This window comes from Trachemys scripta, chromosome 23 (genome assembly GCF_013100865.1).
Source record: "Trachemys scripta elegans isolate TJP31775 chromosome 23, CAS_Tse_1.0, whole genome shotgun sequence".
Lineage (NCBI taxonomy): Eukaryota > Metazoa > Chordata > Testudines > Emydidae > Trachemys > Trachemys scripta.
Window position 1 is genome coordinate 12,435,055 of NC_048320.1, and position 27,374 is coordinate 12,462,428.

The following is a 27,374-nucleotide window of genomic DNA, read 5'->3' on the forward strand; positions in this document are numbered from 1 at the left end:
AGGGGGCACCCGGATTTGAACCGGGGACCTCTTGATCTGCAGTCAAATGCTCTACCACTGAGCTATACCCCCTCTGCTGGAGGAAAAGAGAGGAAAGCATTCTCTTATAGAGTGGATTGCACAAGCACAGCTGTTATTTAACTGGGCATTGGCAATATGTTACAGCCAGTGCCTAAAACAACCACCCACATAATGGGTGGAAGCTGAGCTATGGGGAGTGTTTGCACAGGGAGTGACTCAGACCGCACAGCAAAGCTTTAAACAGCAACAGCCTGGGGGGAGACCTAAACCTTTTCATGAATGCTGGGTTGTTGGATGTTAGACATCACAAAGATTCTTGATGTGCAGCAAATTTATCCATTTTTGAAGGCCAGTTGGGGCTCATCTGATTTTAGTCTGACCTTCTGCATAGCACAGGCTGGAGGATTCCGCCCCCCCCCGAGATTCCTGCATTAAACCTAATCACCTCTGGGTGAAGTAGAGCGAATCCATCTATCTGTAGACAGCCGTCTACACTGCTCCACATCTGGGGTGCAGCTCATGCAGGCCGTGAAACCTGTAGGGCCCGACAGACGTCAGTTAAATGGCAGCCACCAAAACATCTTGCTGGAATAGTCCCGGCCCAGACAACTGGGCCTGTCTGGTGGCGTTCTGAAAGGGGCGGGCAGTACCTGCTTGGTATGTGGTGTGCCCCCCTATAAGAGAGGCGTTGCAAGACCCTAGCCAGAGGCTGGACTCAGGGGTGTAATAACTATTCTGTCATAAGCCAAAGGGAAGCAGGTCCTCTATTCAGAGAGGGAACAAAGTATTAATCAGAGTCTTAGAGGCAGCGTGTCCTTGTGGACAGAGCACTGGGCTCCGGAGAAATGGGTTTTGGCCCCAGACAAGTCACTTTCCCTCTCTGTGCCTCAGTTTCTCCATCTGTAAAATGGGGATACTGACCTACTTTGTAAAGCGCTTGGAGCTCTAGAGAGGCAAAGCACTAGATGACATGGCATTTACAAAGGGAGGGAAATAACCTAAGACCTTTAACTCTTTCCACCCCAGTATTTTCCTCACTGGCAGGTAAACGAACGTGTCAGAGAAACTATATAGACCGTGGAAGCTGCACTAGTTGCATTTTGAATAGGTATCGCTCTGGCTTAAGCAACCTCTGAACTCTCCCCACATTCTTCTAGTACTAGATTGGTTGATTTTGAATCTAGTTGTCCCAAGCAAGGCGGTTCTAATCCCCCCCCATTTCCTAGGGAGATAATTCCACTGACTGATTCATCTGACTAAGGAAGTTTCCCTGAGGACTTCATTTTGTCCCTAGTTATTTGCAGCCAAAACATTTCATTAGCTTAGAGCTAAGGGTCCCCAGGGCTGCCTCATTCCCCGAAGGTGGCCACAGGTAAACCTCGGAAAGCCAGGAAATAAAGACTTACAGTGGGACTCACAACCACACTGGAAAGCCAGGCCATGAAGAGTGGTGGCTTCTTGCCCCCACTCACTGCTTACATCCTTTAAATATATGTCATCACTCGCCCCACCTGTCCCCTTAGTGATTGCTTGGAAAAATCCAGATAATCACATTTTATAAAGACCTCACGCATGTAGAATGGTAGACAGGGCTGGCACTAGACCAAATGACGCCCCAGGCGAGGAGTGTCTTCGGTGGCCCCCCATTTTATATTGTTGCATAGATAGAGGTTTGATAAATATCTCTGGCGACCCATTAAATATATCCTTTATTAGGCGCTACTTACACGCTTCTTCAAGTCTTAAAAACACAAGTACACTTTCACATTTACACACTAAAACAAGGTTCACAGTTTCGCAGCTGGGCACTCACTTCACTTCACTTCTCTTTGTTCTTATACCTCACTGACTGAGTGGCAACGCCCTGCCCCTTATATACGCGAGGGCGTGGCTGACAACATTCTAGGACAGTGTTTCTCAAACTGGGGTCCATGGACCTGTACTCCAGGGGGGTCTGCAGGCCCTGCAAATCAACTCCTCCCTCTCCCTCCCAGCGCTTCCTGCACACTGGGGAATAGCTGTTCAGTGGCGTGCAGGAGGCGCTGGGAGGGAGGGGGAGGACCGGGGATGGGGCGTTTGGGGGACGGGGTGGAAAGAGGAGGGGCAGAGGTGGAGCGGGGGTGGGGCAGGGGTGGGACCTTGGGGGAAGGGGTGGAGTGGGAGTGGGGTCTGGGGCTGAGCGGGAGGGGTTGGGGGTCCACAAAAATGTTTAAATCAAAATAGGGGTCCTCGGGTTGCTAAAGTTTGAGAACCGCTGTTCTAGAAGGTTCGAGGAAAATGTCGTTCTCAGAGAGTCTGGAAGGTTCCACAAGGTTCTACAAAGGTCCAGAACATTCTAGGAGGTTAGTGACAAATGAATCCACCTGAAACATGTGACTTCAAACATTCTATTTTCCCTTTTGTCGCTAACCACAAACATAGAACCCCAAGCCTGGCTCCCCCCCTCCAAGCGCTCGTCTGGGTGGCCTGCCCCTAAATCCGACCCTGATGGTAGACGGGGACAGAGGAAAACCGGCCTCGAGCAGTCATAATGATAAAAGAACCCACAAGGGTTAGATTCAAATGTGCTCTCTGGAGCAGAGATTATTAACCCGTCTGGAGAGTGTACTGGCCCAGACCAGTGAGAGCTACTGACCTTCCTGGCTGTGCTGGTTCCATTGGGTGCCCTGGGAGTTAACAAAGAAATGGCTGGTTGTAGCTGATATGCGCAGGGACCAGGATTTCCCAGAGACCTTGACCAAATGTGACAGGGACAAATGCCCAGCTGGAGACTGATAAAGGGAAACTGCCCTGATCAGTGATAATGCCCTAGGAAGCTAAATAAACATTTACTATTTAAGACTCTCTATAAACACACAGTAAATCAAGGGTAGAGCTGAGAGAACCCAGGAGTCCTGACTCCCAGCCCCTGCCTTAAGCACTAGCTACTCCGCTTCCTGGAGCCTAGAAAAGAACCCAGGTGTCCCGTTACCCGTGCCAGGAATCTGCTGCCAGAGCCTGTTTTCAAAAGACTTCTTAAAATAACCCGTCGGTAGCGAGCAGTCCCCTTAGTGGAAATTGCTCCAGCAACAGCTCCAGTGCCGCTGGGGGGAGCCTGCAGGGGCCAGGGGAAGGGGGATATTTGCCAGCTCAAATCTAAAACTAGATCTGGATCCCATTTTATTTTCACCCACAAAATTGGGGAGGACCACTGACTCCAATAGATGGAGGATTTGGTCCTCTGGAAAGTACATGTGGCCAGCCTGAATTGCATTTTGACAAACACAAAGCAGGAGGGGGATTCAAACCATCCATTACTTGATACCAAGTCAAACACACTAACTAGCCCCTCAGCTGCAGGGCTCTCTAGTAGCTGCTAGTGATGATTATAACATGGCTAGCTAGCAATTGATTTCATGCTCAGCCTCGACTGTCCCAAACATGTGCAAGCGATAGTCCCTCAATCTATCAAGGACATCACATCGGAAAGCAAGGAAACAAAACACCTCTGTGCCTAGGAGAGTTGTCAGTTTTGGTTGGACGTATCCTGGGACTAGGTTTCGTCACATGACATAACCTTTAATTCAAGATTAACCTGTAATTCCTGGAGACTCCCAGACAATCCTGGATGACTGGCACCCCTAGTGCCTAGGAGAAAGGAGAGGGCTGGCAGAGCTGGCATCATGCTCCAGAATAACTGGGCACCTGATCAGCCAATGACTAATGGACGGGGGAATCAGACCCCAAACAACGTGAAGCCCTCCCACGGGCAGATCTTACTAACTTCTGACAACACCTTTTTATACTTTGGAGACCCTGCTATTTGTGATCCCTGTAAGAGATCTATGTAAGAGCTGCTCATCAGCAGATCTCAAAACACTTTAAAGAGGAGGGCAGAAGCATCACCCGGTTTTACAAATGAGGAAACTGAGGCCAACCAGCTGGCCTGTGATAGAGCAAGGAATACAGGGCAGCTTGCCTGACATCCTAGTACTATGCCACACTGGTAGCAGAGCATCTTGTTAAACTGGGTAGCACGGGACTGAGCACAGACTTCTCTGGCCTCCTTTCTAGAGGAAAGGAGACGATCACACAAAGAATCTGATTCCGTCTCCTTTCCTTCGGTGCTTTTGTCTCCTGGTGCTCACCCTTGGCCTATCGCCCACCCCACCCACACAGCTCCCCTCACAAAGTTCTGGGACAAAAGAGGCCCCAGTGATGTTACCCTCCCCCCGGCAGCTAGTTAATATGTACATATTGTTTTCCTTAAGGGCCGAGCGCTAAGGGTTTTTTGGCTGTGGCCCTTTGGATCCAGCAGGCCCCAGAGCAGGAAGTCCCTCTGGCAAGCCACTAATTTCACTTCTCACAAGTGCAGGATCCAGCGATACTCCAGGAGAGGCTCTGTGACAGGCTCCCATTAAAATCGGGACAAGTCCCAGCTTTTCACAACCAAGTGACAGTAAGCATAACAGCAGCATTGTCCATTCCGAGCCCCTCAAAAATCACAAGTCAGGTGCTAAAATCACGAGATGAATTTACCAATCACGAGATTTCAAACAGTAACATAGCTGGGGTTCTGCTTAGTGGACTGATGGTTTCTGAGCTGGCAGCGTGATGTCTCCCTCTTTCCTCCGCCACCGTGAAGGCCAGAAACTTACTTTGAAAGCAATGCTACCATGGTCAACTTAACTATGTCGTACAGGGTGTGAAATTTTTCACAGCCCTGAGCAAGGTAGGTAGGTTGATCTAAGTTTTAGGTATAGACCAGGCCTGAGAGTTTCACTTAATCACATGACTCCAGGAGCTGGGATTTTAAAACCAAACCTAATTAGCTGGCAACTCATAACAGATCCAAATCACCAAAGGATGTAACTATTCTAGAGGATGGGGAATTGCCAAGTGGGAGAAAATATAAGCAGGAAGAAGGAGAGGAAATGAAGAAAGTCTGGACAGCATAATTTGAGTGAGGTCTATGCAGGGAAGCGACAGAAGCTTCAGCATTGCGGATATTAAACCTAGAGGGTAAGGAGACGACCCACCATAACCATGATCTTCCTGGTTAGCTAGCTGCTGTGGGTGAAATTCACCCCCTGTGCAGAGAGCTGGTACAAGGCCTAGCCATCCCTCATGTCCCCTAAGCAGGACATCAGTGGGGCTTAGGGGTGTATTTTTACTTACTGTAAAATATATATTAAAGAGTCAGAAACCTGAGGAAGGGGTGTGGGGTGGGAAAATCAGCCACTGCTAAACCTTCTTGATTGAGGGAGGCAGAGGCAGCATTGTCTCCTGAGGAATCCTCTCAGAGGAGAGCATTTCCTTGTTTGCCCACAGCTGGTCATTCCACTCAGCCCCCCGGCTGGGCCAATTTGTCCAGAGGAGCAGAAGATAAGGCCCCCAGCGCCAGGCAAACACGGTCATTTGCAAACCCATTAGGGGAGGCGCTAAGCATGTCCCCCTGAGGGTTTCTCAGGAGGATGAGGTGACAGGTCGGGAGCACTTAGATAAACTATCCCAAGGGACAGTCTAGGGAGCTGGGGCTAATAACATGCTGCATGGACCAATAGGATCGCCCCGTTACATCAGGATGGGGAAACTGAGGCATGGGGAGACGGAGTGACTCCTCCAAGGTCACACAGTGAATCAATGTAAATGGAACCCAGGAGTCCTAGCCCCCAAGTACCCTAGGCTGGAAAGCTGCTAGAAACAGCTTCTGACTGGAAATGAGCAGAAAACCAGGCCCAGCATCCAAGCATCTCCAAAGCCTAGATCCAGACTCTACGGCTACTCCCTGCTTGCTAGACCTCAAAAGATCTGCGTTCAATCCCTCTGTCTGCAACAGGCTGCCCTGTGTGACCTCAGGCAAGGCACTTAGGTGCCTTGCTCCCACTGAAGTCATTAGGAGTTAGGCACCTAAATAGCTTTGAGGATCTGTGCCTCAGTTCTTCTATCTGTGAAATGGGGGCAGTCTGTCTTGTCTATTTAGCCTGTAAGTTCTTTAGGGATGGAGCTGTCTTTACAAGGCCAGGATATACTCAGGCCTGGCAGAATTCCTTTTTTACTTTTTTATAATTTTGACAGATCATATCGCTGTTTAGTTTTGAACATCGTTTTAAGCATTGTTGTTATTTTTTTCTCCTGCTGATAATAGCTCATCTTAATTAATTAACCTCTTAGAGTTGGTATGGCAACTTCCACCTTTTCATGTTCTCTGTATGTGTATACATATTTTCTTACTATATGTTCCATTTTATGCATCTGATGAAGTGGGCTGTAGCCCACGAAAGCTTATGCTCAAATAAATTTGTTAGTCTCTAAGGTGCCACAAGTTCTCCTGTTCTTTTTTCTATTTCAGTTTTCAGAGTTGCAGGAAATTTGGGGGGGGTGGAGGGAGAGACAAAAATTATTTCATGACAATAGACATTGAGATTCAAAAGCTTTCTAACCATTAAAGCACAAATTGTCAATATCACATGTCCAAATATACAAAGCAACTGTCCATAAGTTAACCTCTCCAGCAGCACTTTTCTTACTTGGCTTATCTGTCAATTATCACCAGTGGAAATATTTTCTTCCTTGGTTTGTGTGTGTTCCGTAAAATTGACATTTCCCAGTAAAAATCAAATCCTTCCAAGCCTAGAGATAAGGCAGCTAATAATAACAATGCTGTTGCTAGCATATTTCAGCTGTAATGCAGATGGGGACTTTCCTGGAATGGCCGCATCCAAATATATTTCTGGTCAGAGAAGTGAAACTGACTCTCTTGTTTTCTGTTTCACTTACTGACCCAAATTTACGTGTTTTCTTTGTGGCAGTGTCTGTGGCCTTTTTATGAGCTCACGTGATGGAATTCGGCCAGGAAACCAGGGTTCAACGCCCTGACTCTTATGCAAAGCACCATGGGCTCGTTAATGACCATTATTACTTACTAGCTATATTAGGATAGCATCTAGCAGCCCCAACTGAGATCAGGGCCCCAAGGTGCTAGGTGCAGCACAGACACAGAGGGAGAGAATTCGATCAGAATACACCTGCCTGGCCCTACATTCTATGAGCCAATGTGTGTTAGGGCCTCAGACGCGTCCCCAGCATGGCCCCCATGAGCCATTAGCTCTGTGCAGTCCCCGCCCTTGTACACGGCACGCTGGATCTGCATTGAGACCTGCAACTCGCATCCCCCTTAGAAGGCATTAAGCGGCTGGACTCTGGCTAATTGGCACAGTGCTGGAGCTGGCCGGATCCCGGGGCTGCCCCTCGTGTGCTCAGTGAGCCCAGAGCCAGACTGCCGGGGACTCGTTTATTTTGGGGGCTGTTTTGGGAAGGCCGGTGATTATGCTAATCCTTTAACCCCTGATTGCCTCCTCCTTCCCATTAGACGGTCAAACAGTTTTAGCAGCAGGGGCTGAGATAGGCCCTGGACTATATAAACCCCGGGGGCTGGCGCTGGGTTTCCTATCACTCCAAAGGGAAGATCCTCCCCCTACCATTTGCCAGATCTGCATCATGTGGGCATCTCCTGCCAGGCTCTGGCTTCTCTCCTTGCTCCTGTGGCCCCTGCCTGCTGCGTACGGCTACATCTGGGCGTGGTTGTATTCCATGCCCTACCACGCCCCAGATGAGGCCGCCCTCTCCCAAAGCTCCAGCCCCCTGGCCGACAGCAAGGAGATTGCGGTAAGCAAGGGATGGGTGGGCCCTTGCCCCGCAGCCTTCAGCCTGCCTGGCTTGACGGTAGGGGACCAAGCATCAGAGTGGGGGAGGGGGTCTCTATTTCTCCTCGTGAATCCTGCATCTAGCAGGCCAGCCTTTGTGATGTAATATGGGGTGCATACGGCCAGTGGTTTGAGCCGGGGATTTTTTTGGGGTGGAGGAAAGAGTCAGAACTCCTGGGTTCTGTTCTCTGCTCATGGGAAGGTGTGCGCTCTATTAACTAGAACGAGGCACCAGGACTCTTGGGTTCTATCCCTCACTGTTACGGCATGTCCTATGGCAAATCAGGGCCTCGTGAAATTAACAGGCATCTTTTCATTGACTGCACAGGCTCTGAATCTGAGATTGTAATCTCGCTCTACTTCATTTTCCCCTACTATAAAACAGATGCCTTTATGGTATAGAGGTTAGCGTTGCTGGCATCCAGGTAGCTGGTCCTAGGGCAATTCCTAGCCAATGTAGCAGTACATTTGGTGCCTTTTGATAGCCTACTGCAGTGGTTTCCAACCTGTCGTCCGTGGACACCTGGGGGTCTGCAGACTATGTCTAAGATTTCCAAAGGGGTTCACACCCCCAATATAAATTTTTTTAGGGATCCGTAAATGAAAAAAAACACTTGAAAACCATTGGCCTAGTGGGTAGAGGAAAGGACTGTTGCATGCTTTGGAAGAGCACCACCAGTCCTTGCACCAATCCTGATTCAGAGGCAGATAAAGCACTTTTCAGGTGCTCCAGTGGCGCAATTGGTTAGCGCACAGTACTTATAAGGCAGTACTTGACTGAGCAATGCTGAGGTTGTGAGTTCGAGCCTCACCTGGAGCAGGTGTTTTATGGGTATGGAATTCTCTGGCCCATTTTTAGGAGGTCCAATGTATCCAAACAGGCAATAGAGCAGGGGTTCTCAAACTGGTGCTGGGGACACCTCAGGGGGTAGAGAGGTTATTATATGGGGGCTTGCGAGCTGTCAGCCTCCACCCCAAACCCCAATTTTATAAGAGGGGTCACACTCAGAGGCTTGTCATGTGAAAGGAGTCACCAGTACAAAAGTTTGAGAGCTACTGCAATAGAGGGTCCCTCTGGCCTCAAAAATCGATGGACACTCACAAGAGCTGTGTGAGGGCTTAAGCAATTAATGACTGTAAAACGCTTCCCTACCTGGGTGTTTTAATCCTTAAGGGGAAACAGCCACATATATCTTAGATATCGCATAATCAGTTCTTGAGCGGTGTTATTAGAAGCCCCTCAGGTTACTAATCCAGGAGGAATGTTAAAAATAGAACTAAGTTGGGAGATGCTTCCCCCCCGCCCCTTGTAAAAATTCTTGCAAACTAATTTTTTGTCCATGCCCATTGAAATGTTTCTTCAAAAATGTTCAGGGTTTAATTGAAAAACCAAAAATATTAGTGGTGGGGAGGAGGATGGGGATTGTTTTGTTTTGTTTTTTTTCCCCCAAAGAAACCCTCCCATGCCAAATTTCATTGAAAACTTATTTTCTGTGGAAATTTTCATTTCATCAACAAAAACTTAAAACCCCAAACCCCCAAACCCCAATTTTTTGTTTGAAAAATGTAGACGGAACATTTTCAGCCGATTACAGCTCAGATGTGGCTGGTCTGTTTCACTTTGTTTTCTGTTTAAGTTTCACTTCCTAGTTCTCATGCACTAGCTCAGCATCGCAATGTTTAAATCCAAACTGTACAAAACCTCACCCTGTTTTTACAGATTCTTTAGAAAAGAAAACCAAGAAAACGTTGCTATTCATGTCAAACTATTTTTTTTCTACTAAACCTGCATCACCGTCTATAACTTCCTAACAGTGCCTTGGTTAGAAAGAGCCTCATACACAAAAGTGCTTAAAACAAACCATAAATTCTGGAGTGATTTATACAACGTCTCTGTCAGGAGTGCCCTGCTGGCTTTGAGCAGCTCTAACCATATGCTTAGTACAGAGGTTCTCAAGGACTTAATCATTATTTTGACTATGTAGTATTCTGATTGTGCTAAGAGCGCCAGTAACGGACCAGGTCCGTATGATGTGAAATGTTTGGCAAACACAACAAAACATAGTCCCTCCCGCAAAGAACTCATGTGCTCAAGAAATTAATTAACCCTCACAAGCCCCTGGGAGGGAAGAATTATTAGCCCCAATTTCGAGTTAGGGAAACTAAGGCCAAGTTCATGCAGCTAGTCTGGGAAGAGACCCCAGGAGTCCCATCCCAACCTCTCCTCTGCTGCTTTCCAGAGATGGGCCAAGGAGTGTGGCACCTGGATCTAGAAAATCCTTGTCAGCCAGACATCTCCGGCCAAGATTTCCAAAAGTGACTCAAGATTTTAGGTGCCCAGCGTCAAGGGACCCGGCCTGATTTGCAGGGGCTGAGCACTTATTGAATGAGACCCCTTTAAGGCATCTCCAGTGGGGAGAGAAACTGAATCCCCCTGCCCTCCACTCCCTCCGACTCCTTCCCCGAAAACCATTGGTGGCTTTGGAAAATTGTGAGCTCTCCAGGCCTTTTCCCTTCACAGAAGGGATTGTAATTAGGATGTCCCAAAAGGTCAAAAATTGATCTGATTCTGGGTTGAAAGGTTGGGTGGGAACTCAGGGGCCTCGCCCCTGTTGCTATCACACCCTCCCCCCAGGTCTCAGCACCCCCCAGTGTTGGGACATTTGGAATCCAGGTTGGCTTTTCGATTGCTATGGAAAATGTGGGGATAGGAACTCAGCTGTGAGGGCTGCTTCCCCAGTCCAACCTCCCGCCCGCCAGGGACGTGCCTTTCCCATCTGACCTTGCATCATCTGTCCCCCAGGCGGCCACAACGTGTAGCCAGGACCGGCACTGCGCCCACGGGCTCTTCTGCGATAAGCACTTCCGGCTGTGCCTTCCCCTGCGCCAGGAGGGGCAGTACTGCCGCCGCGACACCCATTGCGCCAGGGGCCTGACCTGTATGTTTGGCAAGTGCCACAGGACCGTGCCGGACGGGCAGGAGGGTAAGGCATGGAGAGGAGCCGCTTTCCAGGCCTGAGTCGCCCTTCTCCCATCCCTGGGCTTCAGGCGTGGCCGGGGTGGAGGAGCTCCTACTGTTCTGAAGCTGAGCACCGGGCCTGCGTGGGCCCCGGTGTGAGGTGGAGCAGCCTCCCAGCCGCTGGGAGACAAAGACTAGCCATAGGGCAGGGTGCTCCAGCCACGCCCTCCCAGCCCCGTGCCTCCCCTAGGAGGCAGGGCAAGGCACAGCCGTGGGGGATCCGGCTCCTGCACCCAGAGGAGTGGGGTTTCTCTGGGCGGCTGGTCCAGGCCGCACAGACTGCAGAGGAGGAGGCCCTTGCACCACCAAGACGGGAGGGACTGGGTGCTATGCTGGGTGGGTTGGAAAGCAGCAAGAGAGGCAGGCTGTGGGGTCCCGGGCAGTGGGGGGAGGGAATGGATGAAGCCCCTCCCTGTCTGCCTATCCCTCACTCCTCCCCCCCACTCTGTCTGCCCCCAGGTGCTCGCTGCCGGCAGGACAAGGACTGCGGCGTGGCCGCCTGCTGCGCCCGCCACCATGGCGAGCTGCTCTGCAAGAAGAGGCTGGCCTTGGATGAGAGCTGCTTTGTGCCCCAGGGAGGCCTGGCCTTCAGCATCAACCAGGTCTGCCCCTGCCAGGAGGGGCTGGTGTGCAGGACCGGGGCTGCTGGCCGAGAGTGAGTGTGGGGCACGCTCAGGGCCTGGAGGTACTGTGGAGACCCCCCTGAAAGGGGCTTTCATGCCATCAGACCTGCCGGGACAGAATACAGCAGGAGGTGCAGGGGCATTAGTGAATGCCTGGCAATTCTGGATGCATTGCCCCTGCTCTTTACTTTAAGGGGATAGTGGGTTATACTGATCAGAGCAGGGGCATGGGACCCAGGACTCCTAGGTCCAAACCCAGGCTCTGGGAGGAGAGTGTGGTCTAGTGGTTAGAGAAGGGGCTTGGGAGCCAGGACTCCATCCTGCTCGCTCTGAGGGTGTGAGGTCTGGTGGTTAGAGTAGGGGAATTTTGCAGGTATTCTGGGTGCTATTCCACTGACTTCTTGGGCGAGTCCCTTCCCTACTTTGTACCTCAGTTTCTCCATCTTTAAAATGGGGATAATACCCATCCACCCCCAATGCATGCTGTGCAATTCCAGGGTGGGGAAGAGAAGGGCAGAACAGAAATTCCTGTTCTGAGCCTATTCACCCTCTGACCCCTGGATCGCTCCCTTCTTGTCCCCTCCAGGAAAGCGTTCGAGTATTGGCAGGATAAAAGTGACTGGAGATGCATGAAGCCCTTGCTGTAGAGAGGAGGTGACTGTGCATCGTTCCCTGAGGACAAGAGCTCTGTATTTATTCCCTGTAAATAGCATGTACATAGACCTGCTCTCAAATAAACATGTGTGATCCTTCAGCACTCAGGGGCCTGGCTTTTAATCAGTGGCAGTTCTGAGTCACCAGGTTACACCACTGAGTTATAACATGACCTGATGTTTGAAAGCACTGGCCATTCCCTGCAATAATGCCCTGGATTTCCGCACATCGCTGTGTGTGTGTGATTGCTGTATTCTCCCATAGCGTGTGCGTGCACGGGTATAGCTTTGCTGTACTGTGTCTGTATTATATATGGGGAGACCTCACACTGCTTCCTATATCGCTCATGGCAATCAGTGTAGTATTGGAAGCCTGATATTTGATTACCGTTATCGGAACCTGCAGAATTCAATTTCTCTTTGTGTGGAGAGCAACACAAAGGTACATTAGCTGCTCCCAGGAAAAGAGAGAAGGTAGCACCTGCAAGCGAACCAGAGATTTCTTGATCTGCAGTCAAATGCTCTACCACTGAGTTCCACATCTTCCCCGCTGCCGTACCGCTTACATTACCTGTTCATAAGGCCAGCTGGCAATAAGTCCTATCTCCTTGTTGCCTAGTGACTGTCTGGCGCAGTGTGAGCAGAGGAGATGCAGCGTGTTACAGGGCTGCGAACAAATAAGTTAGGCCTAGTAGTTCTGTTAATCAGGGGAGGCATTGCCGACAAGCGGCTCAATGTTACAAAGATCCAGTAGCCCCGTGGCTAACACAGCTGTCCCCCTCGGCACGTGCAGGTAAATGCAGTTCAGAGCAATCCGCAGGCAGAGTTTGATTCCTAGAGAGCCTGCATTGAGAGGGGGCGTGGTTTGGAGCACGCCACCGCGTGGGTTTCCATGCCCTAGAGTGAAACCAGGGAATTTTGGTCTTTAGCCCTTCGTCACAGTTCCACTGGATACGCAATTCTGTAATTAAAACACAAGGGCCCAGAACATCAAAGGTATTTTGGTGAGGTAGATGCCGAAATACCTTTGAGGATCTGAGCCAAGGTGCCTCTTTCATATCCCAGACTCCTAGAGCTGCAGTGCAAAGGACGCATGCAGGTTTAGCTACCTTTGGCAGGACACCACAGCAGCACCTGCGTACAAAGTGGGGCTAGCTCAGTAGAAGAACAGTTGACTACAGCTCAAGAGGTCCTGGGGTCAAATCCAAGTGCTCCTTGGATAGGACTTTTTTTTTTTAACCTCTGGAAATCATGACATTAGTCTAGTGCAGTGGGGTGCGAGGCCCAGCACCCAGGATGCTACCAAAATACAAGCAATAAGAAGCCATAGCACATCCCTTGAGGAGCTATTTCAGCAGTTCATCACCTATTGCCTTCACGGGGAGAGATGTGGCCTTCGGTCCCCTTTCAGTTTGATTTTTTCCCCCTAACTTCAGCTCCCTGCCCTCGACTCTTTCTCTTTTTCTCCGCTAGATTAATAACGTTACCAGCCCCAGTGCTCACAATTCTGCAAAAATCAAGAGATTGTAGTTAAAAAAGAAAAACCGCTCGTGATGGTTAAGTCATTGTGGGTTCTTTGGACTTGCCTTCTGGATTTGCTGCATCATATGTTCAAGCTTCTCTGAGGAGGTGGGTCAGCAGCAGCAGCAGCACGGGGCTCATGTGTTGTATCTGAAGCTTATTGACTAGAGCAGGTGGGAGCAAACACAGTACACACATGAGAACACTAGAAGGCACTGAGGCAGAGGAAGGTTCAGTACAGCGATGAAGTTAAAATGGGAACTGTTGCATTTTTGAGAGTTCACATAAAGAAAGAATCTAATAGAGCCCTTCTGCCCACTTGCTTATTGCAGGCACAAGAGAACATCTTAACTTCCTGCTCTGTGCTGCTGGATGTTTCTGCTAAAACGATGAGCAGTGGAACAGTTAATAGTGTTGAGATTTAAATGAATATCAGTAGGTTCCAGAGTTAACATACCATTGATATTAATGTGAGAGTTCACACCTCTCTAAGCTATTCTCGCAGGCCACATGCAGCCTCAGGAAGAAAATGCCCCAGCAATTAAAATCAGGAAGCTTCTCTTCACAGTCAGGAACATGCTTTTTAAAAAATATTAAAGTTGGGATTCTAGACCACAGATCTGTGGCAAGAGGCAGAGCCCAGGACAAGTTCAGTGGATCTAGCTATACAGAGCCCTGCGTATATGAGACAGCTGCTACCAGCCTCAGACACTGGGCTCTCTACCTCTCCCATGGCACCAGTGCTCGTTTACCTGTCCTCCCCTTATTAGTGGCTGAGTTGTGTTAATTAACTAATTGCTCATGTCAGAGTCATTTCCCCAGCATGTGGAGCACGGCATATTCCATGCCTTGGTGCACGAGACCAGGAGTTGAATTCCAGATCACATAACATCCAGTACTTAAGTGTAGGGTGACTAGGAGTCAGGACGCCTGGGTTCCATTCCCAGGTCTCCCGGTGACTCTGTGCGACCTTGGTAAAGTCACTTAGCCTGGGCCCTACTTCTGAGTCCAGCGCTCAGCCCACTAGACAGCAATGCCGACGTTCCCCCCCAAAGACAAGAATCCAACAGGGGTGGGGGAAGAGCCAGGCAATATTTTTTTTAAAGGAAGACCTGAAACTGTGTTGGCTCCTTTAGTCCACTCACCTCTGTGCGAGGTGGGAACAATAACCCCTCTCTAGTCCCCCGTGGGAGGCTTGGCCAGTCAATGTGCAAGTGCTTTGAGATCCGCCAGAGGGAGAGGCAGTGGGTTGCCCGGCTGGAGGCGCTGCATCTGGTGCGGTGCCGGATCAACACCTGATTATGATCAGCTGCCGCTGCACAGAGCCCTGCCCTACAAAGCACCTCCCTGCGCTTCCTGTTTATGTCTCTCTGTGTAATGTCGTTAGGCCCAGCTGCCTCCCTGAGGTCTAGGTACAGCTGTGAGCTCATGGGGTTTCCATGCGGTCAGAGACAGCGACACACACGCACAGCTCCTCTCTCACATGGGAGGTAAAATTACCCCACAAGCAGGCTCCGCCCAAAGCCCTGCTGACTCAGCTCAGTTCCTAGGCCAGCAACGATCAGCTCCGTGTCACCTGCAGCCTTTAACACGGAGCCTGTGAGCCCAGCCCCCAGGAGAACACCCCCAGGAGCCTGGCTAGAGACCGGTCCTGCTGGCCACCTGACCGGCAATAGTGCAAAGTGCACAAGAAGCACTCACCCACTCTGTCACGCAAGGGGCTCTGCGTGCCCTGTCCCCCATATCTCCTGGCTCCTGTACAGAGGGACTGCCCTATGCACCACTCAACTGGCCACAACCAGCATGGGGCAGGCTACCATCCCACCGAAAGATACAAATCAGGTGACTGACCCGCGGAATCGCCCGACAGGAAGGGCCACAGGGCGAGTGACGACAAGTTATCCAGCATCCTCGACTCGAACCTCTTCCGATCTAAATAAAACGTTTTAAGGCGTCAGATTCTGCCCCTCCTGCTCGTTAACCCTTTCTGAGCTGGACAGTGGAAGACGATGGGACTGCAAGGAAGGGCGGGCTAGAAATGGCCGACAGAGGCCTGGAAGCTTGTCATTGAACTTTGCTGCTGCAACCAGGGTCCCAAAGGGGCCAACGCCCAGCAGGCCACGTGTGCAATGGGATGGGTTTCTGTGGTGCTGATCGAAGGCAATGGCGTGGGGGGGGGGGCTGTATCTCAGGAACCCCTTGTTCCACTGACCCCAAATTTGGATCACTAAACCTCTCCTGCACCCCCATGAGGCATACCACATTTTACGGCAATCCAAGCCAGCCTGTGGATTTTGGTGCCTTTCAAAGAAGAGTCCTTTAAACAAGGCCTTCGCTACCTTAACTACATCAGAGCTGGCGCTCTGCTAGAATGCAGAATTTGGCATGCAAACGTCAGGGGTTTCCTGCCTTACCAATGAACGCTAGAACTAAACAGGAATATAATCCTCTTGGGCTCATGCTCTGTGCTGGAACCAGGAACAGTGATGTGTGTGTTTCAATGGTGCTTACAGACCCGGGTTGAGATCGGAATGCCCCTGTGCTGAGCGCGGCCCATAAGTATAGTAAAACAGGCTCCCACTCTAGAGAGCTAAATATCAATAAGGCAGGGGTCAGCTTCCCTAGACTGAAATGAGCTCCCCCGTCAGGAAATTAACTCCCTCACCTTCCACTCGAAGTGCCAGGTGCATTTCTTTGACCTGCCCGTCTGCAACATAAAAACTGAGCAACAGGCACAGATCTATTAATAAAAATTTTCCAAAATAAAACACTCCATTGCACACACACACACTTCTCCCCCCATGGAGAGCGGATGAAAGAACAAAACACGTGACAGACGTTAGTCATGTTGCTTAATGCACTACTGGAAAGGGCTCCGATGTCATTGTGATGAGCACAATATATAAAGAAAACAAATAGACACACAGGGATCAAGTTGGAAGAAGGGTTTTTTATACCCATTTCACAGATGGAGGAACTGAGGTCCAGATCTTCAAAGATATTTAGGCACCTAACTCCAATTGAATCCAAGGAAGTTAGGCGCCTAAACTCCTTTTAGGATCTGGGCCTAATTGACTTGCCCAAGATCTCTCAGGCAGTCTGCGACAGAGCTAGGAATTAAACCCAAATCTCCTGGATCGCAGCCCAGTGCCTTAGCCACAAGGATGGAAAAGCTAATAAAAGACAAGACCCCGATCGTGCAAAAAATTAAATAGCGGAGCCTTTAATCAGGTATAAAATACAAGACACGAGTTTTATAAAAAATACAGAACTGGAGAGTCAAATGGATCATCCCAGAAATGGTAAAAACCCCATCGGAGCCCAAGGTAGGAAGCTGTGACGCGCTGTCCCGCTCCTCTGAGCCTGGCAGGGGGCCTGTGCAAATGCAAATTCATGGGACAAGTTTAATTCGTTAAAAGCACTTAACTGAAGATTCGTTAAGGGGCTGATCCAGAGCCCAATGGATTCAACGGGCACCTTTCCAGTGGGTTTTGGGGTCACACCAGTTTAGAGCATTGCACCGGAGAACAGTGGAACCCCTGACAGTGACCCCGCCCCCAAGTCCTTTGTGCTTATCCAGCATCCTTCACATCCAGGGATTCCAGGTCACTCTACAAAGGCAGGCACTTGCCAACAGGGTAAACTGAGGTACAGAAGAGCTAAGTCTTTCCCCGCAAGTCTGCAAGAGCAGAACCCAGGCGGGTCTCCCTGACCGTCAGCTCCTGCTGCCTCCGGAGTGAGACTCGATCTTCAGTAGAAATGGGACACGGGCTGGATAGGTCAGACCCAAACATCCCTGAGTCCGGATCCAGGGTTTGGATTTGGTCCTGATGCCAGGTCCCACACGGATCGAGCAGCATTGGATCTGGCCCTGCTGGGCCTGACCCGTTAGCGCCTCCTGGTGGAAGAGGTGGGAATGAACCGTCGTGAAGGGGGAAATTTGCTCCCCGGGGCAGCTCTTCCCACCCATGCGTATTTCCCCACCCTCACTGAATCCCTGCCCTCCAACGGTGTTGGAGGAGGGGCCTGAATCCAGATCTGTGTCCTTGCTCCGGGGCCGTGGCAGAAGAGAGAAATACTCAGGAACAGAGCCATGGAGCTGGCCCTTTCCTGCTTGTGTTAAAACATATAAAATACAAGATGGTCAAGGCCTCGATCGGACGGGCCAAGGGAAAGCACCAATGGTAGGAAACATCCAGTGCGCGCTGGTCGATGCGTCGCTGAGCGACCCAGGGATGATCGCAGAGCAAATCCCGGGAAATGTCAGTGTCCCGAAGGTTTCAGATCCTCACCCCGAACACCACCCGAGTTTGGAGAAGAGCATGGGCAGCGCAGAGGGGCACCGGGGTTTAAAGGTTATTACCCCCCTCCCCAGCCCTCTAGCAAAGTTTAACCCCAATCCCCATCTGAAGACCTAAGGCATTTCCTGTTAACCGGACTCCGGAGGGTGAGGTTCTTCTTTCATAGCTTATTGGTAAATCTGCTGGAAGTTGCACTGGGCCTGCGTGTGCGTAAAATTTCCATGCTCCAGGCTTCTTTGTTCCAGCTTTTACTTAAGTGCAGGCCTGGAGCAGAGATTTCTTCCTATTGGTTTCCCTCTCTGCAGATGTGATCCAGAAGAGAGATGACCCAGAACTGATTCCCCTCAGAGACACGATCCAGAACGGACCCACCACCCAGCAGATATGATCCAGATTTCTTCCGGACATGCAATCCAGGAGGGACCAGCTCCCACGCTGACCCGGGCTCGGAAATACACTGTCCGTACAAAATCCCAGCTTCAGCTGCTTAGGAAGGAAAGTCCAGGCTGAAACTCACATGTATAAAAAAATAAATAAGATGCTTGAGAGCTTTGCACTGTTCCGTCATATGTCTGGCCAGATGTGTCAGTTGGCTGCTACTCGAGACTTCATCCACTCCAAGCCAGCTGGCAGGCTGCACGAATGGGGAGAGAACGCGCATTAATAACCACGCTCTGCACTGATACCACCTGCCAGAGCGTTACACAATGGGGAAACTGAGGCAAGGGTGTGATTGGCCTGCGTTGCTCAGCAAGTCAGGGGCAGAGCTGGGAAGAGAACCCAGGAAACCTGGCTGCCAGCCCCCCTGCTCTAACCACTGGATCCCACTCCCCTCGCAAAGGCAGATGCAGAACCCCACTCCCAGCTTAACTGTTGCATTGCACTGCCTCCCCCAAAGCTGAAAGCAGAACCCACAGATCCTAACTCAGCCCCCTCTTGCTCTAACCACTAGATTGCGCTGCCTCTGTTTCAATACAATGCAAGTAGCAGGGTGTCCTTATCATTGGCAAAGCTCTCGGCAAAGCAAACAGCAGCAGACTGTGCATACGACCAGGCTCCTCTTTGGGGGAGACACCGATTCCCAGAGGCTGAGAAGTCCCTGATTATCCCACAATCACAGCTGAGTCAGCCTCCCGCTATCGAAAGGCCTTGAGGAGAAGAGAGAAAGGCAGGGCCCCTTTACAGGCTGGGAGGTGAGACAAGGGGCTAGAGACAAGGTGGATGAAGTTTCATCTGGGCAGTGAGTCATTGGTTAACCCAGCCCCAGCCACTCAGCCTGACGCGACCCAGACAGGCGCACCTGCCCCCAGAGCGTGCGTCCGCAAACTGAGCAAACACCCGTCATGCCTCCTGGCATCTATTCCCAGGCTGCTCACATGAAGCCAGCGCAGCTGGTGCTGGAAGGATTCTGGCTGCGTGAGTCACGGCACTACCTGAGCGCCCTGGGGCAGAGACGAGGCTTTTGCCTTTTGTTTGAGGTGTTCAGAGAGTTTGGAAAAAATGAAGTGATGAACTCCTAGGAGCGGCTCCCACTTTACTGATGGAGAAACTGAGTCAGAGGTAAAGTGCCTTGCACACAGTCACACTAACTCAGGGACAGAGCTGAGGGAGCACCCAGTATGGAAATGGAACCCAGGAGTCCTGACTCCCAGTCCTCTACATTAACCACCAGACCCCACTCCCCTCACAACAGACGATCGCTGGAATCCCAGTTCAGTCCCCTGCTCTAACCACTACACCCAGCGCCTCACAGGTAAAGGGTGCCAGCTGCACACAACAGACACTTAGAGGTGGCTGGAACATTTAAACGTCAGTCAGGGCTGGGATGTGCATCTGCCCAGGCTGTATGTGTGGGAACCCTGCCTACATCTGTGCTGTCAGAACCTCCCCTCCAACACCAGCTGTGCCGGGCCCTGGCAGTTCGTCAGTTACAGGAATCACCTGACCTTCTATTGGATTCTTTCCCAGACTCAGTGCTACTGATCTGCGGAGAGGACAGCGCGACCCCCAATAGAGCCAGCGTAGATCATTGCATGAGTATACACAAGCCAAGCACTTCCCCAGCTAAGGTGCCCCCAAACGCCCGTGCCAAGCAAGGGAACAAGGGAGCCCACAGGAACTGCCATGCTGTCCGTCAAGCTCAGTCTCCCGTCTCGTAACAGTGATCAGAACTGGAAGCTACAAGGAACCCCACAGCAAACAATTATGGAAGAAAGTGGCTCATGGCTTGGCACAGGAGGGTTCTAGCCCTTAGATTGTCCTACCCAGCCTAACAAGACAGCAGATGTGCTGATTATCTGTATGTCTCCACCTAGAGCTGGTTCTGGGGTTTCTCCCCACGGAAAGTACATTTTCAGCAGCAATTCAAATAGCAAAATACTTCAATTTGGAAACGCCGCCCAGGTGCCTCATGGGAGTTGTAGTTCAGAAGCCTCATGCTCTCATTCACTTCTATCGACAAGGTTCCAGCTCAGACTACATTTCCCATGATGCACCACAGGCTCCCCTCTTGCATCATAAGATTCCGTGGCCATGGTGCATCATGGAAGATGTAGTCCACCTGGGAACCTGACCCATAGAGGAGACTGGGGACAGGAAGCAACTGAATGACAGCATTTCCAACCGGGACAGCATTTCCAAGTTCAAGTATTTTGGCTTTCAGGCATAAAGCAAACACTTTTCACAACAAGTATCCTTTAAGCAAATATCCAGTTCTCCACCAAAAAACAGTTTAGACAGAAAATTTTCAGCCAGCCATACCCCTAACCTTTTGCTGAATGCCATTAAGCTCTGCCTCACTTCTGTCTTGTGGGAGAGAGTTCCACAGGACACTTAGGCACCAAAAGGGACCGCTTAGTTTACTCTGTGGTGCACTCACCCCTCTCCCGTGAGGGCGCAGCAGCCCTGGATGTGCCATGGATGGTCTTTGATGGAGCTGAGGGTTAGGAACTTTGAGATCTCAGAGGTAGTCATGGAGTTCTTTACATCCTGCTTGTTGGCAAATATCAAGACTGCCGCGTTCTGCAGGTCCTGGGGAGAGAGATCCCACCATTAACTTTCTCCCCTCTCCATTCAGCTCCCCCCCATGTGAACCTCCCCCAGCCCGATGGTGCTGTTCCCGCCTCTGCCACTGAGCTGCTACGTGACACTGTGCAAGTCACTTCCTCGGTTTCCCCTTCCACCCTGTGGCTATTTAGACTGTGACCTCGTCAGCACAGGGGCTGTAAGCGCCTGGCACGATGGGGCCCTGATCTCAGCTGGGGCCTCTTGGTGCTACTGTAATAAGCCAGAACACTCCTTACACCCCATTCTGAATGGGACACCAGTCAGAACTGGACTGAGACTCGACAAACTTGTTTCGCGTGATGCTCAGCAGCTGAAGGAAGGCAAGGAGCTGCTTTATGATCCATCAGCTGTTCCGTGGCGGCAAGCGCTGGGAGCCAAGGGGAAAAAGTGGGCACACGGCGTGCTTGGGGAGGAGGCGGAGCGCTGCTGGGGGGTGGTCCAGCCCCGGAGTACCCACGGAGTCAGCGCCTACGCTACAGATGGCTGGGGCCTTGTGCCTGAAACAGCTGGGTACCTTGCCGCTAATGCATCAGGCCCTCTTCAAGGGGATGGAGCGTCGCAAAGTTCCCAGCAACATCGCTCAGGGATCTGCCCCCAACTCACTAGACTAAAGCGGCTTTACTCTGGACATGAGGCCGTGGCCACGAAGGGCGACCCTGGTGCTAACATACCTCGTGGGCCAGCATCTTGTACAGCTCCTCTTTCGTCACCGTCAGCCGCTCGCGGTCGGTGCTGTCGATCACCAGGATGACAAACTGGGGGGGGGGATGGAAAGAGCAGATGTCGATCAAACACCCCGGTCCTGGGCTAACATCTGAGGCCTGGCTCAAGAGCTGCAGGTGGAGCAGGAGCCAGCTCGGGTGGATCCAGACCCTGCTGCGCTAGGTGCTGCACAAACACGGTCTCCTGCTGCTATTTGACATCTGAAATTCAGCTTGCGTCTAGCCTGGGAAGCTCTGCGGAGGACTGGAGAACTGGCACAACACCAGCGACCCCAAGGAAGGGAAACAATCATTTGACAGGAAGGGTGGCCTTGGGCTGGGACTCGGGAAACCTGGGGTCAATTCCTGCCTCTGCCGCAGATGCCCTGGGTGACCCTGGCCAAGTCGCAGCCATTCTGTGCCTCAGTTTCTCCATCTGTGAAGAATAATTCTTTCTCCCAAGATTGGCCTGTCTGTACATTACAGCTCATTGGGGCAAGGACTGTCCCACTATGTACATGTACAGCACCTAGCACAATGATGCCCCAATCTTAATTGGCCCCTCTAGTCCCTACTGGAATACAAATAATTAAGAGCTCCCCTCGGACTAACTTTCCATGGTAACCAGGAGAGACACTGACTCCCCGCCCCCCGGAACTATTCATTAATGGCCAAGCCAACGTTTGTTCTGTGGCTGTACAGCGCCTAGCGCATGGGGTCCTAGGTGCTACCCCAGTACAAATAATTCATTGTAATGTCACAGCCAAACTCGACTGGCTCGGGGCTTTGGAGTGGGTGGAAAGTTAACAGCAATCTTGCGCTCTTGTTGCTCGGGCAAGACACGTTCTGAATCGCGAAACAAAATACGGACGGCAGTGGGAGAGAAATTCCAGCTCGAGTTATGTCAGGAATGCTGGCCAGGCAGGAAGGACAAAGGACGTGTTTGAACTCGGATCCCTGCCTCTCTCTGGGCTGCCAAAACAGCTGGGGATCTTTGCCAGGGCGCTCTTCCCTCCGGGACAGTATTTTAATCCCATTCCAAACAAGCTGGGACAAAAGGGGAAAACCCCCACCCTGTTTAGAGAAGCGGCACCTCCTCTGGAGCCTTCCCCCCAAATTCCCACCTGCTTCCTGCCCTGCCCTAGTAAAAATCTGTTCACTCTCCAAAGCCACCCGCTCCATTCTCCTTAAAGGAGCGGCGCGATATTCAACGTCAAGTTACAAAGGAAGGGTCCGACCCTGCCACCTTTACTCCCAAGGAGCCCCATTATCGTCAATGGAAGTGATCGCTCGAGTAAGCATTGCTATGCAGGATCAGGCGCTCAAGCTGGGGTTGCCAGAGGGGCCGTGGGGAATTAGGAACTCAAACCCAAGGGGATTCGGGTGCCTATGAAAATCCCATCTGACGCTGCAATACAAGTGTAAGAGTCTGAAATAGCATCAGAACCTGATCACATCAGCTTTCCCAGTGGGAATCTAACAGCGCCAGTCTGCGTGAGGCCACCCATTCCTGCACCAGCACCTAGCTCCAGGGCACCTCTTGGAGCAAACACAGCTGCTGCCGGGTGCTCACACCCCAAAGCAGGGGAATCCCAGACACTGGGCTGTGACATGGCAGAGAAAGCGAGGGAGGCTGTCAGCTAGCCTCTTGCTCCGAGGGGAGCACATGGAACCGCTTGGTTATGGCAGAGCGACACGGAGCCCAAGGGTTGGAATAACAGGAGAGGGGGCACTAGTACGCAGGTGCATCAGCAGAATCGTGTTTGGATCAAGGACTAGAGTCGCCGGGGGGCTGCCTGTCAGGACCGAGGCGCACTAGCAGGGCTGGGGGTCCCCAAGAATACAACGGGAAGGGGTGGGGTGGGTCGGGATTGCTCTGCATTGGTTGAGGTGCGGGAGGCTATCCTAACACTGACATAGCAGGGAGCTGCGGGTCAGGATGAAGGGGCATCGGCAGAGCTGCATGCCGGGGTCCCAGCGCTGGAGTAGCAGGGCGGGCTGTGGGTCAGGGCTGAGGAGCATCTGCGCACACAACTGGCAGCCATCGTGGCCAATCAGCTTCTCCCTTCCACCGTAACTACAAGAAAATCCGCCAGCTTCTCCAATCTGCCAAGCAAATCAAGCCCAGGCGAGCATCACAGGGCGAGCGCAGCTAGCCCGGGACGGGAGCGAGATGGTGCTACGCCTCCCACCCGGCCCCTTACCTCCGTGTTGGAGTAGTAGGTGTTCCACGTGGACCGCAGCGTCTCCTGCCCCCCGATGTCCCACATCAGGAAGTGGGTCTTCCTCAAGATGATCTCCTCCACGTTGCTGCCGATGGTGGGTGACGTGTGCACCACCTCGTTCATGAGGCTGTGGGAGGCACAGGCCAGGTATCAGAGCCATCCCGGCATAACCCAGCACCAGACCCTCCCTTGCCCCCTAGAATGGGGCACGCCAGGTGCTTACCAAGAAGCAAATGAGCATGGAGCCAGGATGGCCTTGTGGTTAAGGCGCTGGATGGGGATCCTAGAGACCTGGGTTTAATTCCTTGCTCTGACACAGACTCTTGGGCAACTGACTTAGCATCTCTCTGACTCAGTTTCCCACCTGTAATATTCCCCCTCCTCCCACCCTTTGTCTTGTCTACAGTAGAACCTCCGAGGAAGTTCAGAACGCTGAACAAAACGTTCGGTTCTTTCAAAAGTTTACAACTGAACATTGACTGAATACAGCTTTGAAACTTCGCAATGCAGAAGAACAATGCTGCTTTTAGCCACCTTCATTTAAATGAAACAGTGGAACCCTGCCCCCCCTTGCTGATTTCAGTCTAACCCCCGTTGCCTTCTGGAATGTGAAGATAGGGTGCAGGCATCTTTGTTTGCTAGGACCATTTGCTGCCTGCTGGGGGAGGCTCTGCAGCAGGGGGGTTGGGCAGGGATACATCATCTCCCCCCTCAGCCATCTGGCTGGCGGTTTGACTCTGAATGGGAGATGAAGGGATGGGAATACTCACAACTGGTAGAGGATGGTGGTCTTCCCTGCATTGTCCAGGCCAACAATGATCACCTTGTGTTCTGCAGAACCAAAGAGGCAGGGTCAGGAGGAAGCTAGCAGAGTCAGGCATAGGCACCCAGCAAATCCAGTCAACCTGGGGTGTAACCCAGCTTTCTGGCCCCCCCGTCCAACACTTGGAAAATCAGAGGGCTTTCAATGAGCAGGCTGGTTCTGATCGGGGACAAGCGGCGAGGGGGAGCTAAGCAGCATTTTAAACACGAGGGGCATAAAAATCCATGAGCCGAGCGATGCAAAATTCCAAGGCTCCCCCGTCTATGCTGGACTGGGATCACCCCAGGGAGCAGACCTGGAATAGCATTGTGGCTAGAGAGAGATTGACAGTTTCCAAGGATCTAGTAGATAGTGGCAGTGCTGGTTCCCAGTCCAGTGCTCTGATCTGCTGCATAGCCTTGGGCCAGTCATGTCTCAGCTCCGTGCCTCAGTTTCCCTCCCCTGTTGTCTTGTCTGTTTATACCGTAAGCTCTTTGGTGCAAGGACTCTCCCTTATGCTGTGTCTGCGCAGCACCTAGGACAGTGGGGCATCTAGATGCTATTGCAAAATAAATGTTAACTAGTAATTAGTTTAACGGGGGGCGATGGTGGGTCCCGTGGTTAGAGGCTAGACTAGGACTTGGAGACCTGGATTCAATTCCCTGCTCTGCCAACACACCCCTCCCCCCTGCAAAAAGCCATTTAGCTTCTATGCCCCAGTTCCCTGTTGAATGGGGACCACAGCGCTGCCTTCCCTCCAGGGGAGTTGGGGGATGAAGACATTAATGATTGCTACTGTGGTGATGGGGGCCCGAGAAGGATCATAGACTGACACATCTGAGACAGACGGACATTTACAAATACACTAGGAATTTTGATCTTAAAAGTAGGCAGAAGAGAAACCCAACCAAGAGGCCCATAAGCCCGGCTCGATGGAAACAGAGGGGACTGTTTGCAACTCAGAGAAGGGAATTCTGCGCTTTGGTGCAAATGGAACATCTCCTCCAAACTCCCTCCATTCCAGAGTTCACTTTACCCACAGACCTTGGTGTTCTAAAGAGTCCGCCCCCAGCCAACGCAAACCCCCTTTGAAGCAGAGTTCCCCAATAAACTCCAGCGGAGGACCCGGCGAGTGTGTCACCAAGCCTGTGAATTGAGAGTGGGAGTTGTGGAGCTGGCGGTGGAGAGGGAGGGAGAGAGAAAGGCAGGACACCTCTGCTTGGACCCGAATTGCTCAGTGTGTGAAATGTGAGGGTCACCGTGCAAAGTCTGGGAACAGCTGTGATTTAAGGGGCACCCATCCCCTGCATGCAAGAGAGGGGAAGGATTTAGAGCAGGGGTTCTCAGCCTTTTTCTTTCTGAGCCCCCCGTCAAATCATGCTAGAAAAACTCCACGGCCCACCTGTGCCACAACTGTTTTTCTGCATAGAAAAGTCAGCGTTAGGCAACTGCCTGGGCCCCAGGCCACAGCAGCCCATAAAGCTAAGTTGCTCAGGCTTCGGCTTCAGTCCCAGGTGGTGGGGCTTTGGCTTTCTGCCCTGGGCAGCCCCCCGAAACCTGCTCACAGCCCCTCCCGGGGGGGGCCCAGGTTGAGAACCACTGATCTAGAGGAGCCACCGCTTCTGCAAAGATCAGTGGCTCTGAACTGAAACTGCTTCAGTCAGGAAAAATCCTGGCAAGCACATCAATGCCAGAGTAAAAATATTTCTGTGGGGGGAGGGCGTGCATGCAGCGCAGGACTCCAGGGGAAGGGAAGGAAACTGACGGAGCAGCCGTCTCCCCCTCTGGGCTCCACTCACAATCAAAAGAAGCTGTTTTCTCTGCAGACCAGACGCCCACACAATGGGCTGCACGGCGGCATTGTCTGGGAGCCCAGGCCAGAAGTATGGCTGGCCAGAGTTTGGAGCGCTCGGGGAAGGGAGGCTGTTCTCAGTCCCACCCTGGCTGCTGGACGGGGCAGCCCGAAGGGCAAGAAAGTGAGAGCAGCCGGAGCGACATAAAGCCAGGGTGGGGAAAGAGGGTCAAATGCCAGCTCCTCCAGCAGGGAGGGCAGTGGGGGGAGCGACCTTCACAGGTACTGTTCTATTCCTGGCAAAGCCCCAAATCCGCGGTCTGGGGCCCAGGCCCAGCCCTGCCCCCCAGAGAAGTGTTCTCCCCCTGCAGATTTCAGGGGCTGGGGGGTGATTTCAGATACAACCCTCAGGGTGAAGAGACCCATGCCTAAAATCCCCTCAGGAGGTAGCTTTCGGCCCCAGCTCCTTTCCGCCCCAGTGTCAAAATCAGGCCCCAGAGGGCCAGGGGACACCCAGAGGGAGGGGAGCCTTTCCCATGAAGACCAACGGCTGAGCCCCCCCTTCCCGTAGACTGGCTCCCCCCTCCCCCCCAGCTCCTTTGTTTTCCCTGGTCTCCTTAGTGCAAGAAACTTTCTTCTTCCATCTGTTGTTCAGCTCAGCCCCCTGCCTCACCCACAACCCCCCCTCCCAACCCTCTGCCCACCCCCTGCAGCTTCCTACCCCCCCGGCCCTTCTCCCAGCAGCCCCCCAATCTACACCCCCAACCCCTCCAGCAGCCCCCACACACCTTCCCCAGGCCACTTTCACGAGTAGCCCCTTACTAAGCCCCCCAACCTACATCCCCAACCCCCTTCCCCCCCACCTATGCCCCCTCCACAGCCCTCTGCCCTCCCCCAGCAATACCCATCTACACCCCCCAGCCACCACAACCTCGGTCCCCCAGCAGCCCCTCACCTACCCCCCC

The 27,374-nt window shown here is 52.0% G+C and overlaps 2 protein-coding genes and 2 non-coding genes across 4 annotated transcripts in view; 2 read left to right on the top strand and 2 right to left on the bottom strand.

Annotated features, from left to right (window-relative positions):
• On the bottom strand, positions 1-72 carry TRNAC-GCA. Its single transcript has one exon. It is a non-coding gene; the product is annotated as a tRNA-Cys (tRNA).
• Positions 73-7,593: 7,521 nt separating this feature from the next.
• Positions 7,594-11,995, top strand: LOC117869432 (dickkopf-related protein 3-like). The gene is made up of 4 exons (XM_034756272.1): positions 7,594-7,668; positions 10,447-10,690; positions 11,185-11,380; positions 11,935-11,995. Exons 1-4 carry the CDS (start codon positions 7,594-7,596, stop codon positions 11,993-11,995), a joined length of 576 nt encoding a protein of 191 aa, XP_034612163.1.
• TRNAI-UAU lies at positions 8,433-8,526 on the top strand. The gene is made up of 2 exons: positions 8,433-8,470; positions 8,491-8,526. It is a non-coding gene; the product is annotated as a tRNA-Ile (tRNA).
• A 4,725-nt stretch (positions 11,996-16,720) lies between the features above and the next one.
• Positions 16,721-27,374, bottom strand: part of ARL5C (ADP ribosylation factor like GTPase 5C) — an 11,295-nt gene continuing 641 nt past the window's right edge. The window contains exons 2-6 of the mRNA XM_034756148.1: positions 24,586-24,646; positions 23,795-23,942; positions 21,561-21,644; positions 20,702-20,853; positions 16,721-18,457 (exon numbers count right to left, since the gene is read on the bottom strand). Of these exons, the coding sequence (XP_034612039.1) occupies positions 18,409-18,457; positions 20,702-20,853; positions 21,561-21,644; positions 23,795-23,942; positions 24,586-24,646 (494 nt within the window). The 3' untranslated portion in view covers positions 16,721-18,408. The remainder of the gene's footprint in view (positions 18,458-20,701; positions 20,854-21,560; positions 21,645-23,794; positions 23,943-24,585; positions 24,647-27,374) is intronic.

Excerpts from the sequence above, each read along its gene's own strand:
- LOC117869432 (XM_034756272.1), top strand. The coding sequence starts at position 7,594 with ATGCCCTACCACGCCCCAGATGAGGCCGCCCTCTCCCAAAGCTCCAGC. Across the intron at positions 10,691-11,184 it reads CGTGCCGGACGGGCAGGAGG|GTGCTCGCTGCCGGCAGGAC; the intron begins GTAAGGCATGGA and ends GTCTGCCCCCAG. Across the intron at positions 11,381-11,934 it reads ACCGGGGCTGCTGGCCGAGA|GAAAGCGTTCGAGTATTGGC; the intron begins GTGAGTGTGGGG and ends TGTCCCCTCCAG.